The sequence below is a fragment of the Phaeoacremonium minimum genome (assembly GCF_000392275.1).
Source record: "Phaeoacremonium minimum UCRPA7 unplaced genomic scaffold PA7_03_scaffold_133, whole genome shotgun sequence".
Lineage (NCBI taxonomy): Eukaryota > Fungi > Ascomycota > Sordariomycetes > Togniniales > Togniniaceae > Phaeoacremonium > Phaeoacremonium minimum.
The window spans coordinates 45563-59458 of NW_006921040.1; the positions used below are offsets into that span (position 1 = coordinate 45563).

General features: G+C 48.9%; 2 protein-coding genes across 2 annotated transcripts; both read left to right on the plus strand.

Moving 5' to 3' along the window:
* Nucleotides 1-4017: 4017 nt before the first annotated feature.
* UCRPA7_1836 (hypothetical protein) lies at nucleotides 4018-5621 on the plus strand (the record flags this gene model as incomplete). Its single annotated transcript, XM_007914421.1, has 3 exons — nucleotides 4018-4038; nucleotides 4519-4594; nucleotides 4642-5621. 3 exons carry the CDS (start codon nucleotides 4018-4020, stop codon nucleotides 5619-5621), a joined length of 1077 nt encoding a protein of 358 aa, XP_007912612.1.
* Nucleotides 5622-8910: 3289 nt separating this feature from the next.
* UCRPA7_1837 (putative hydantoin utilization protein a protein) lies at nucleotides 8911-13230 on the plus strand (the record flags this gene model as incomplete). The annotated part of the gene is made up of 6 exons (XM_007914417.1): nucleotides 8911-8952; nucleotides 9009-9593; nucleotides 9649-11528; nucleotides 11583-11802; nucleotides 11863-12103; nucleotides 12494-13230. The coding sequence occupies 6 exons, from the start codon at nucleotides 8911-8913 to the stop codon at nucleotides 13228-13230; spliced, it is 3705 nt and encodes a 1234-aa protein (XP_007912608.1).
* Nucleotides 13231-13896: the final 666 nt, after the last annotated feature.

The window sequence follows — 13896 nt, forward strand, 5'->3', positions numbered from 1 at the left end:
ACAAGCCTTGTTAACAACACGCAATTCACTATATGTAAGGCTGACGATGACCACCTTAGAGAGCTCGAAATACGAGAATGTTAATTTGTCTTCCCTTATAGCTTCATGATAACCATGTACCCACACAGTCCACCCGCTTGTAGGTGATATGGCATGGACTTTCACAAGAAAATTGCCTTCACCTGTGATAACCGAGAAAGGCGTCTCTGTGAGCGCAAATTTGGATGAGAGCCGCTTATTGTGTTGATAGGCGGTGGTTAGGCATCAGGAATGTCACCCTGGCCTCTGATTAATTTGATGTCGTGAGCTTATTCACGACGATCCTGATCCTGGGGCTCTTGATGGTGAATGTCAAGGTTTATCAGCTGCATGCCATTCTGCAGCTTGGGGACTGGGTCATGGCCGGTATCTCAGCGTTCTTTGTGTCATATTCACTAGACTGCAACTCAGCACTACCTCTAGAAGAATGGAGGAGCATGACTTCAGGTGAGCATTCACATAACCTAAAGAGCGGTCAGAGACCGCGAGTTATGGGCTTCTATTACATCATAGCTGCAGGACACTTGGTTTGCTTATACTGTTATCTCACTACTTCTTGAGCCGGCCAAATTCATCCAACTTCTAGCCCTCATTTGAAGCCCATGTTCTCCGCTGGATACGCGCTGCCCAGGTCCAGGAGCTCCTCGCTGAAGGTTCTTCAAGAATTTGCCTATGCCTCCAATTCCGTCTTGCTTTCCTAGAAATCTTCCTAGAGCTTTTCGGTGCTCCGATGGAGCGTTTTCTGTCGCAAAAAGGACCTGCAGTACTATACCCAACGGAAATGCGGCCATCTTCTGACCCATGATGCCGGCGCCTTGCGTGAAGAAGAATGGCAAAGCAGCTACAAGCTCACAGGAATATTGCGTAGGTTCTGCTCGTTCAGGTAAATCTTCCTTTCTGTCAACAAAAGCTGAAAGTTAGCGTAAAGCAAGACGCAGGTCGCCCAGTACAGAATAGTTAGATGCGCAAGTGCAAAGTCTTCCGAGCCGTTTGGGCCGCGAACATCGCCGTGGCTTCCGGGACTCTGAAAAACTTTCAACGTTCCAACTTCAGCCAACCAAATTTGAAGCTGTTGATCAAGGTCCCAACAGGAGCGTGCAATGTGGTCTCTGGCTCGTGACCTCTTTCTATTGTCCTCGCAGTGCCTCATTCTGTCTACGTCTTCTAGTACACCAGCTAGGTCGCCCAGAACGTCCAAAAGCTTGTCTTGTGGTGATTTAGGATGAGACTTCCACGGAACGCTCCTCCAACCTTTGCTGTTAAGGGGAAGCTGCTTTCGGTTGCCAATTGCAGAGATAACCTGGAGGTCCAATCAGTTCCAATGTCAATCCGCCATTCATAGCAGGCTGTCTCACCAAGATATAACGGTAATCAGCAAATAGCAGATGAGCTTTACCGCTTCGGAACTCACGTGGTTGCCTAGCATTGAGGATTGCCAGCTGACCCTGTGTATGAGCAAGCCAGCTTTTTGATTGAGCTCCATGACTCGCATCATCCTCTCCATAATCACCAAAATGCATCTAAAACAAACTATAAGGCAAGTGCGTATATCATAAGCATTTTGCTTGAGACATACCTCAAAGAGTGACAAGAGCCGTGCCGTACACAGTACTCCATCAAGACGCAAACGCTCAGGATCGCAGAGAGCCTTGTTAAACTCCCGCAAACACTGCGTGTACACCGTAGAACCTTGCTTCATCAAAGACCTGTCACCGTGGAGAGTCCCAACACCACACAGAGCGACACCTTGCATAGCGAGCTGCAAGCTTCTGTCAGAGGTATACATGTCTTGTGCCACTGTGACCCATCCCCCATGAGATAGACTTGCAGCCTTGTCATTGAAGAGTTGGCCACCAGGTAAGTATGCAGACCAAAAGAGGTCTATGTATCGAGAATTATAGGCGGTTTGCGTCAATTCGAATGGAAGAGTGATATCCTCGGCCGTTGGCGCCCGGCCCTTTTGCCTGGAAACGGAATCGACTCTTGCGGTATATACATTAGAGGACATATCACCTACTTGGAATCGGTTAACAAAGACCCTCGATCGAGTGTATCCACCACATGTCAGGCCAGCTTTGGCACACTGGGTACATCTTGGTCGTAGTTTGTCACAGCCTTTCCTCCTACTAAGACATGTAATGCAGCTTTGGGATCGTCCCGGAACTCCGACCATGATTGCCACGACAAAGCCTGTGCTGCAGTCCAAGAGGCATTAAGCAACTGGGACTGCCAAGGACCCTTATTGCCCCTTTATCTGATCCGGCCTCTGCAACAAAGGTGGAAGGCGTTACACCTAGCGTAATCACCAACATATGCACTCGGTAGTGCTACACTCCCAAATTAGGTCCGTTTCGGAACCAGCCTCTTAGAAGCGATGGTCTCTTCTAAAAGATTCGCATCGTGCTTGTCGAAGTTCGAGAGGCGCCCAAGGAATGCACGTAATGACATCACCTAAAGCTAGCGAGTGCAGTTGGAAAACACGAGGGATCCTTCCAATGTTCCGCCATGGGTGATTGTGGGGTACTGGACGCCGCTAGACCGTATTTGGGAGCATTCAGCGCGGGTTGGGGGCGACTTCAGGGGCCGAATGAATCCAACCAGTCAGCTTGACATTGATTGGTTTTACGTCGTGATTACAGATTGTCATAAATCAACTTACGCCGGTGTTCCCAATTCTGGACACCGGGTGATGATCTATGAATCATCGTTTTGGATACTTCCTGAGGGGGCGCCTGAATCTATTGATTGATAGGGTATGAGCTAAGGAAACACCAGTTCTAAATCGAGTATCACTTGTATTCCAATTTACCGAGCTTCACAAACATGCTGTTTTCTTCAATACATTTTATCAACACCCAGTACTTATAACCCCGCGGGTAATGGCACGCTATAGCATGGCACAGTAACGGTAGTCCTAGCAGCATTTGGAGTAGGCTGCCCTAGAATGAACATAGTCTGTAGACTCCTGTATTTCCCTCCAACAGCAACAATGAGTCTCGTAGATTGACCAGCTTGAATCCCCAATCCCTCTTCGCGAAGATAGAGGGACAGTCCATCGGTTGTCTTGCCATATACATTGATCGTGGCAATTTGAATAGATTTACCAGCACCGGTGAATGAGTTGTTCGAGACGACAATTGCGGCTGCAAATCCAGACAAGATCGTGCCGTTTAAATAAGGTCCGGAAATGGTACCGTTTGCAATTGGTTCAACTGTGATGGTACCGCCTTCTAGGAGAGGAATGGCCTTGAGCGGTTCTCCAAGCTGCAGATGTGCAGTAAAGAGGTAGGTTGGTATTGGCGTACTGATGGCAGATGACGAAGTGGTGGAAGCAGAGACACACTTCGCGAGAGTGGGAAGCACGCCAAAGGAAAGGGCAACGAGTTTAGTAAACAACATCATTGGGAAAAGACAGGGATCTCTTTTGAAGCAGAGTTACAATGAAGTTAGGGAGTAAGCTACGGCGCGGACTTGAAGAATGCCAGTGGTTCTTTTGGCCTCTTTTATAGCATTTCTTTAGGCGCTTAGAAAGTATCTAGGCAACTAATCAACTTTCTCAACCACTCTATGGTATCTCGCCATCCAAACGGAAGTCAGTCCTAAATTTACTAGTAGAAGATGTTGTCAATGTCGCCGTTGACTGTCTGTCATCTACAGGACTTGAGCACAAGAATGAGACCAACCTATACCAAATTGAGAGACAATTCCCGCCAAATGGAACGAAGCCAAAATTCATCCCGCGGTACAATGTTCTCCTAACAGCCTAGAATCCTGCATGATTCATAAAAAACCCGTATAAGTACGTGGCATTCTTTGGCAGGGGTGGCCGTTGCTCAGAACGTCAACATTTAGCAGAAGAAGCCCAATTGAGTGCTAGTCCTATAACAATACTGTGCTATAATTATCGAGACATAGAAAATCTTTACTCGTATATCTGCGAAGGTCCAACGCCGATCCACTCCTCATAGGCGCCACGATATGTGGGCATCGGTCGATCGGGTGCTCGCTCATATCGGTCACGTATAAAAGATAACACTCATCTGCAGAAGCTGACAAACGCATATATCATTCACTTCTAATATGTACTCAATTGCAGAAACTATTGTTCATTTAAACAACAAAGAAAGATCTCATCAAGATTGTGACAAGATGATGACCCTTCGTGGTGTCGGCCACGCCGTCAACTCCACAATTGGAGCAGCATCCGAAACTAAGCAGTATATGAAGGAGAAGCGCGAACTCAAGGCAGCCCACTTTGACATGAATGAACAGCCTGAAACAGTACAAATCCACGGAAAGACACATCAATACTCGAGGACGAGTGCAGCGAGAATAATCGATCCCGGGCTGAAAGCCTTGTCGACTCCGAGGCTGATGACTGGGAATTGGACGACAGCGAGGAGGAGGATGAAGAGTCAGATCTTGCATTAGAACAACCCCTCTCCCAATCCGACAATCAAGAACCCGAGTCTATCATAGTTCCTGAATGTCGAGACACTCCCCTCCCGGTGCCAGTGGTACTTCCACAACGTCGACCACAAGCCAGATCACGAGGGTAAGTTCCCTTCTCTAGATCCGTTTATATGGGACACTGACTTTCAGCAATTAGCTTCGTCCGTGCTTACGCCCCCATCCTCGGCGAGTATAAGTCCCTGCCCGAAGAGCCCTTCATGGCCTTCCTCGAGGCCTTCAACGCCGCTTCCGAGACCTCGCGCGTCTACGACGCCATCAACCTCGCGGCCTTTGTCGTCGGTCTCACCACCCCGCAGGTAATAGGAACGCCCATCAGCTTCGCTGTGTCGTTTGCCGCCGGCACCGCGCGCGAGATGCAGCGTCGCTGGAAGACGAACTCCTTCCTTGACGACGCTAACGAACGTCTATTCAAACCCCGCGGTCTATACGTCTTGGTCCTGACCAACAAGCCCGGCTCCAAGGCCGAGCCAGTCGTGCAGGTTGACATGGACAAGACGGCCGCGGCAAGAAATGCGCAGGGCGAGGCGAGCGGCCAGAAAAGAGGACTTCGGTTTAAGGCCACGGAGGCGGGGACATCTCGTGGCACGGCGTCAATCCCGGAAGCAGCTCCGTTAATCTATCCAGCAGTAGAAGCAGAGGCTGCCAGCTACAATATGCAGTTAGACCAGCAGCCCAAGTTCACGTCATACCGAGCCTATATAGGTGACTATCTCGACCGCCGGCGTCAGGCTAAATTCGCGATACGAAATCCAGACAATCCCTTGGCCCAGTTGCCCGAGAAACCCTTTGCGTCCACATTCGCGGACCCAACTCACCAAATGTACCACCATGGGCCCATTAACATGATCACAGGTGGCCGTGTCGACTTGTGGAAAAGAATGCGCGAGCAGAGGGTTGCGCTGGCAGAGAAGAAAGCGGGCCGCGAGCTCACAGAGACGGAGAAGCTGCGTGCAAGCTACGAGCGGGGTTTCATAACACCAGCCGCTTTTGCACGGCGGCTCATCAATGAGAATGTTTTGTATCTTGTAATATGCAACGAACCGACGAAGGAACAGATGGAGATAGCCAGAGATGCGATGAGCAAATCAGAAAATGCAGAAGAGAACTAGGGTGACTCCTTGTTCGTACTTGCACTGCTACTTTTTCAATATATTAATTTTACTGGTTCAATGCTGGGTTGGTTGAGGCTCTTAAAGCTGTAGTGATGATTTTATTACTACCAGGAGTCTTGAGGCTCATTGGCACGGTGGTCTTTGAACCTACAACCAGAGACCTTGTGTGTTGCTGTCATAGTAGGCATCTTTCCAGCTGTCAGGGACTTCGAGACTTATTGATGTGGACGCCTAAATTCTATTAGTAATTCCTGTGTGCAAAGCCAATAAGCATCAGAAAGAGAACTATTGGTCGTGAGCGTCATACTGTGTTAAATTGGTTGCCGTAAAGAGAGACGATTGCAATCTATTTCATTAAGTATATCGTGACTGTGAATAAGGCTTCAATAGTTCAATTCAAAACGCAACTTGTGTCTTCAATGTTTATAACTATAACTATAACAGCATTGCCGGACTTTGCACAGGTACACCGCCACATTGTCACACGGAAAGCCTGACATGCAGGTGTTCTGATGGTTTGCCCAGCTGCAATGGCTGCATATTGGGGGTGGCTGAGCTAGACAGAGCCCGCAAAGCTGCCTCAGGGCTCTCTCCCCCTCTCTCTCACCTGTGGAAATTATCGCATTGAAATGCCTCTTTTCGATTCCATAAGACATAGGTCTCAATCTCAGAGTTCATGAATAAGTAAACCAACAGCAAAGAGATCAACAGTCGCCTCAGGCAGCATCTACGATGTCATTCGGGTATGGCATCGGGGACTTCATCGCTGGTGCGAATCTGGCTCACCAGCTGATCCGTGTCATGACGGAGACTCGTGGTGCTTGTGCAGAGTACCAAGAGGCGATGACCGAGCTATGCGCCATTCAACAAGCGTTCATTCATGTAAGCCAGGTCGGCCGCAGCAACGTGCTTGCCCAAGCGACCTTGAACTCGGCCTCGTACATTGTGATGTCGTCCATGGACATCATTGCCAAGTTCTTGGAGAGAACGAAGCATTACCAAGCCAAGTTATCCAAGTCGGCATCGTCCGGTGTTTCGGGAAGCTGGAGTAAAGTTGGTTGGGCATTGTTCAAAGAGGAAGAACTACGCGCCCTCCGTGACTCGCTTCATTGCCGCTTGGTGGCCATCAACACGCATTTTGCGGCTGCAAATCAGTAAGAGCCTTGGTCATTACTTGTCTTTCCTATACAGGGTCAGACTAATGAAGAGAAAGTATACAACCGCTTCCGGAGTCAATCGCACATTTCCAAGTCCCTGATGATGAGGAATACGAATATGGTCCCGTTGAAGAGTCTTATGACGCTTCACCAACATCAGGGGACACACTCACGCAGAGCCAGGAGATCACGGCACCGCCAGCCTATCCTGATGAACCTCTAATAGAAACTGTGTTGACCGGGAACGTAGTCCGATCTTTAGAGCAGAAGGGTCAGCTCAATGACTCTCCTTCCCCACAAACACAAGCCTTGAGCGAAACCCCTAGCAATCACACAGAGAGTCGTGGCTCAGGCCACCAGCCGACCCAGCCTAGAGACACGTCGTCAGTTACCCGACCTGGCCCACTCCAACCCCTGAGCCGAGACGGAGTGATTTTGGAAGAGAGAACGGATGGAAACACCAACAAACCCGATCGCAACCAGTGCATACCCGTGATGTCGAGGACATTGTGAAAAAGCGTCTTGCCACAGCTCGCAAGCAATGGGAGATAGAAGCGGAAGCGGCAGCACAAGAGTGGAGAAAGAGAGTAGAGGAGCTAGCCAAGTTAGACGCCGAAATCGAGGCCCGAGCCAAGATAGAGTCAGAGAGAAAGGCTGCGCTAGCAGCAGAGGCTGCCTTGGAAGCTAAGCGGAAGGAGGAGGAGGCTTTGAAGAAGAAAATGCTCGAGGAAGCTATGCTACAGGCTGAACAAGCACTCAAGAGGGCTGAAAAGCCACCCATCAAATTCAAGGACGCAGTGGGACGAAAATTTAGTTTTCCTTTCCATTTGTGTCAGACGTGGACGGTGAGTATGAAACTCAAAACCAGGAAATCAGAAAACAAGATAACAGAAACTGACATCTTTGATAGGGCATGGAAGACCTTATCAAGCAAGCTTTTTTACACGTTGAGGTCATTGGACCGCATGTTCAAGAAGGTCATTACGATTTGATTGGCCCAAATGGGGAAATCATTCTACCATCTGTCTGGGAGAAGGTCGTGGAACCTGACTGGGCTATAACTATGCACATGTGGCCCATGGATAAAAATCCACTTCGAAAGCGGCCAGGTAACATCCCAGGACTACCCGATCGACTAAATCCTCCAGGGCCAGGAAATGTCCCTGCCCCTGCCCAGGGCCTACCTATGCATCGAATGGCGCCACCATCTGGATGGATGACCCAAGGAGTGAAACCTCCTGGAATGATGACTCAGGGAGCACGATCTCCCCCATCATTCCCCAGCGGAGTGAAAATTGTAAGTGTAAAAAGCCAAGGAAGGGCCAAATCACCAAGAAGAGATAAGTCGAACTTTTCCCTGGGAAAGTTCTTTGGGAAAAAGATGAGGAAATTAAGGAGACGAGGAAGCGTATCATGTTTCTCGTCGTCATGCTCTTCATGTAGTTCCATACTTATTGATGATTGATACGCCAGCATGTGAAGTACACATCTCCTCTCTATAGACATACCTGAAAGAATGATAATGAAGAGCCTTACAATAAATCATTAGGTAGCTGAGAAGTTGGCTGTTTCCCTAGATGTCATGACATCAATGCTTGAGTTTTCTTGTCTCTTACTCTGTGGATCATAACTGCCCTGATAGCCGTGAGCTTTCTCCTAGCATAAAAACCACTCAAGAAGTCGACAAGGATTTCCGATCAGGGGGGGATTGCTTAGACAAGAGTGCCATTTGGAGATTATTCCCCAGATACCATTCTCCCCAAGCTGCTTTGCTCTTATCTCCAAGTGCACAGATTTGCCGCAGTCTTGCATAGGAAGATCAGATTGCCGGGAGCAAAGTGGGGCCGGTTCGAATTGCTTATCAAGGGGTGGGCTGTGGAAGAAGCCACAGCGAATCACAACACTGTCGGTGCATCCGACTTCAGGGTCTACGTCAGAAGGGTACACCCTTATCATCTAATCGGAAGGTTCGTCCCGATCTTGTCCTACCGGCAGAGACTACACACCTAATGCCTTCCTACTGATGATCAAGCATGTGAGTTATAAAATTACCGAATGGTATCATGCCTGTTTCCGATAAGACCATCAGCTACCCCTGACCATCTGCAGGTACACCATAAACGTAAATCATGGCAGAAACAAAGGGATATCGCCTTGGGGTAGATGTTGGGGTAAGTAATTTCGTTTGAGCATAGGAAGTGAGTCAACAACTTACCACATAAAACAGGGTACCTTCACAGATATATGTGTCATCACACCAGAGGGGAGGACGGTTCGTGCAAAGGTGCCAACCAACGTCACAGATCAGAGCATTGCAGTGAAGGAGGGGGTTGATGAAGTCCGCAAGATACTCAAAGACAACTACGGATGGGATGGGCTTTTTGAATACATACACCATGGCACAACAACGGCCACTAATGCCATCCTAGAAGGCAAAGGTGCGAAGACTGGGCTCGTAGTAACTGCGGGCCATAAAGATGTTCTCGCTTTCAGGAGATCACAGATACCTGGTGGACTAGGTGCATGGATCAATTGGCAGCAGCCTACGCCCATAGTGCCCCTCGAGCGGACGGTTGAGGCGCCGGAGCGCATTTCTATCCAGGGCGAAGTCGTGCGTCCACTGGACCAAGAAAGTTTTCGAGAAAGTCTGAAAGATCTCAAGAGGCAGAAACCTGATGCCGTTTCCGTCAGTTTGATCAACTCATTTGCTAACCCAATCCATGAGGAGGAAGTAAGACGGGTCCTGAAAGAAGAGTTCGGCCCTGATGTCGAGGTTGTGACATCAACCGAGATTCTTCCAGAAATCCAAGAGGTAAGTCGACAAACAATTAACACGTATCCAGAGAATGAAACTCATTGCAGTTTAGTATGAGCGTACTGTTACTACGACTGCAAACGCAATCGTCAAGCCAATCGTTAAGCGATACATGCAAGGCCTGGAGAATCTCCTTGCATCTGACACTAACACAATACGCATCCTCAAGTCTGACGGCGATTTGACATCAGTCAGTCTGGCAGGGCAACAACCAGTCAATATCCTGATGAGTGGTCCAGCCGGAGGAGTCATTGGCGTTGGCCATGTTGTTTCTAAGAACACACCGTACAAGAACCTCATCACCCTGGACATGGGAGGGACTTCGACTGATTGTGCCCTGATCCCTGGAACCAATGCTGTGCTCCGCCGAGAGACAATCGTGGGCTCATTGACTGTTAAAGCACCTTCAGTTGATGTTCGAACGGTTGGAGCGGGAGGAGGCTCGATTGCCAATTACAACACATTCACGGCCGCCCTTCGCGTTGGTCCTGAATCCGCAGGGGCAACGCCTGGCCCTGCCTGCTATGGCAAGGGTGGCAATCTGGCGACAGTTACCGATGCTAATTTGGTGCTTGGGTATCTCCCCACAAAATTATTGGGAGGAAAGTTCAGCCTGGATGTTGATGCAGCTGCCAATGCTGTCAACAACATCGCCCGTCAAATGGGCATGGAGGCCACACAGGCCGCTGAAGGAATTATTGATCTTGTCAATGAGACTATGTATGGAGCACTCCGATTAGTCTCGGTCGAGCAAGGTTACGATCCAAGAGATTTCGCCCTCGTCGCCTTTGGAGGTGCTGGCCCCCTCCACGCCAATGCAGTCGGCAAACTACTAGGTTCATTTCCTGTCATCATTCCACCAGCACCTGGAATTCTGTGCGCACAGGGCGATGCTACTACTAAGATGTCCCATGAACAGTCTTGTACATACATTAAGCTCTTTTCGACAATATCAACAGAAGATTTGCGCACGATGTACGATCAACTCAAGGTCAGCTGTACTGAGACTATGATGGAAGCTCTTGGAGAAAAGTCTCCTGCCCTCCGCATCGCTTACCAAGCAGACATGCGGTACAAAGGTCAAGCTCTCACTCTCACGGTTGACATGAATGCCGAAGACTTGGGGTCTGAGACGTCTGCCTTGCTCTCAGCACTACGCCAGAGATTTGCAGCTGCACATGAACAGCAATTTAGCTTCTCACTTCCTGATGCCATCGATATTGAAATCATGCGCTTGCGTGTCAAAACCACGGATGCCACTCCCGATGTTACTATCGAAGCTATCGAAGCCGCTCCTGGTGCTACTCCACCAGAATCTGCAGTAATCTCCCGCGGCCCAATCGTTGTGAACGGCCAAAAAGTTGAAGCTGTTGTCTGGGACCGCGCACTGATCACCAAGAGCGGCTATCAGGTGGAGGGGCCTTGCGTCATAACTGAAATGGACTCCAATACACTAATCTTGCCAGGCTTTGTTGGCGAGATTGACAACATGGGAAATATTCTCATCCAGCCCAGTGAAAAATCTGACACATGGAGCGACGAACTCACCGACACGGCAGATTCAGCGCGTGACTATGTATCGAAGAACCCACTTGTCCCAACACTCATCGCTAGTGCACTGGGTAGCATTCGCCGCGAAATGGACACCCTCATGCTTAGATGTGCTATGAGCCCAGCTATAAGAGAACAGCAGGATGAATTCAACGTCATAACTAACCCCCGCGGTCAGATGCTTGTTGGTCAATTTGGCAGTTTCATTGGTCAATTCCTTGAAAATTGGAAAGGCACCATCGAGGAGGGCGACATCTTTGTCACAAATGATGTTTATCAGACACAAGGTGCTGTATCTCATTTGAATGATGTGATTGTGCTTTTGCCTATCTGGTACCATGGCAAGATTGTCGGCTGGGCGGCCAATTTTGGCCATTTGACGTAAGTTTCAACCCGAATGCAATTCTCTTGCTGAGCAACTCACATGTTTTGTAGTGACGTCCAGGGCAAGGTTCCCGGTTCTATGAGTATTGGCGCTTCGACTATATTTGAGGATGGCCTTCAGATCCCGTCAGTTAAGCTCTACTCAAAGGGCGAGTTTAATAGCAGCCTCCTCGATGTCTTTATGCGCAATAGTAGAATTCCCGAGTGGTTCCAAAGTGATCTTACGGCTCTGGTTGCCGCTTGCAAAACAGCTGCTACACGAGTTTGTGAGGTATGTGCTCGCCAGTATCTTCTTCGTAAACCAACCAGCTGCTGACGTGAGTTTGTCTAGTTATGCGACCGTTATGGCATCGAGGTGTACCGCGCCGCGACCGACTACCTCTTAGAGCGCTGCCACTCAGCCATTGGCGAGATAATCGAGACCAAATTTGGCAACGAGCGCAGTAGTTTCACCGACTTCATTGACGACAATGGGCACGGACTAGGGCCGTGGAATATATCTTGCTCTATGCAAAAAGAGGGCAATCGTTTAATATTCGATTGGGATGGGACCGCACCTCAGTCGAACACAAGTATGAACTACTTTCTCTCAACCCCAATGTTTAAAATGTTCATTGGATATTTCATACTTGCGGTCTATGATCCGTTTTGTGTTGTCAATGATGGCTTTCACGATCTTATCGACTTGCGGATACCACAAGGAACCATCCTTCGACCTGTACGTCCTGCTGCCCTATCATGTCGAACACACTTGCTTGGCCGTATCATGGACGTCATCCAGGCACTCATGGGTCAGAGAAACCCATCGTACCGCTCTGCAGCCGGTTTCTCTGACTCGCCACATCTTTTCTATTCTGGCTTCAAAGACACAGGTGACTGGTTCCTACTCTATCAAATTGGCTTTGGTGGAGTACCTGCAAGACCTATTGGAGACGGACCAGATTGTCATTGCTTGTTCCCAGCAATCAAGAGCATTCCTACAGAGAACATTGAGCTCTACTTTCCCCTGAGAATTGAAGCCAACGAGAGCGTGCCTGATTCGGGTGGTGCAGGCTTCTATAGAGGCGGCAACGCACAGAGAACTCTATACCACTTCCTCTGTCAAGGTGAAGTATCCCTCCACGATGATCGGTGGCTCACCAAGCCATGGGGAGTCAATGGTGGCGAGCCAGGCATGCGTAGCAAGAAGGGAATATGGCGCAACAGTTCATATGGGACGGACAAGCCCGATTATCAGATTTTGCCCTCCAAGATGGATCATCTTGTTGTCAAACCGGGTGATGTGCTTGAATGGGTTACCTGGGGAGGCGGTGGTCTTGGTGATCCTCTGACACGCCCTGCCGAGATTGTTGCCGCAGAGGTACATAGAAAGCTCGTTACATTTGAGGGAGCAAGGAAGAATTACGGTGTAGTAGTTGATAGAGATGACTTCTCCGTTGACACAGAAGCCACTGAGAAGTTACGAGCCAACATGAGGGCCCAACGGCCGACGACATGGGGAGATCTAACATACAATCGCGGGGGCACTCTTAAAGAGGTATTAGCTGATGCAGAGATGGAGACCGGACAGACAGCGCCAAAGCCAGTCTGGGAGGAAACACCTTATGGGCCACATGTGGCGCTTCCATATGTCAAGAACTGGTACAAGATGATGAGAGAACAGGAAGGATTTATTCTGGACGATTTTGTAAAGGTTTGACGGAACTGTGCATGCTAGGCTACTAGATCGCCAAGACTGGCAATTTGATCTCAAGTCACAGGCTTTGGTCAGCGGAGAGATTTCTACTTGGTCAAATAATTCAACCGAAAATTTACGAATTTAAGATATCCGATAGCTATCGATACCTCTCATGACATTTATGTGACGAACACTCAGAATCAGCAATATCGATGAGCTGCTCAAGAATCTTCAACTGAACAACTTGGCTCTGTTGGTAGCCATTCCGCAAGCGAGGTACGTGATCCCCGTGGCGTACGATAACTGACCCCACTGTACACACGTATCCGTCATTGTGGGCGCTTTTGGTACGACAAGGATCAGCAATTGCTCGGGAAGAAAACTACCGACACGATCGGAGCACCCATTGCACATCATTGGACAAGGTGCCGTCTGTTAAGCTTATCTTTCCTTCTTTTCTATTAGCCTTGATCTAGTCTATGCTGAATATGGATACGTCATCCGACATCAGAAGTGGAACTTGAAGGAAACATTTGCAAATTACAGACCTGGCACTATTCCCGTTATCTTTGGTTCCAGGTAGCAATAGTGCAAACATTGCACATTGACCTGATCCACCGTGCCTTGAGATGAACAGGAGAGATAACAGTTTCGGAGGTCCGACTAATTAAAGCAAACGTGAAATAT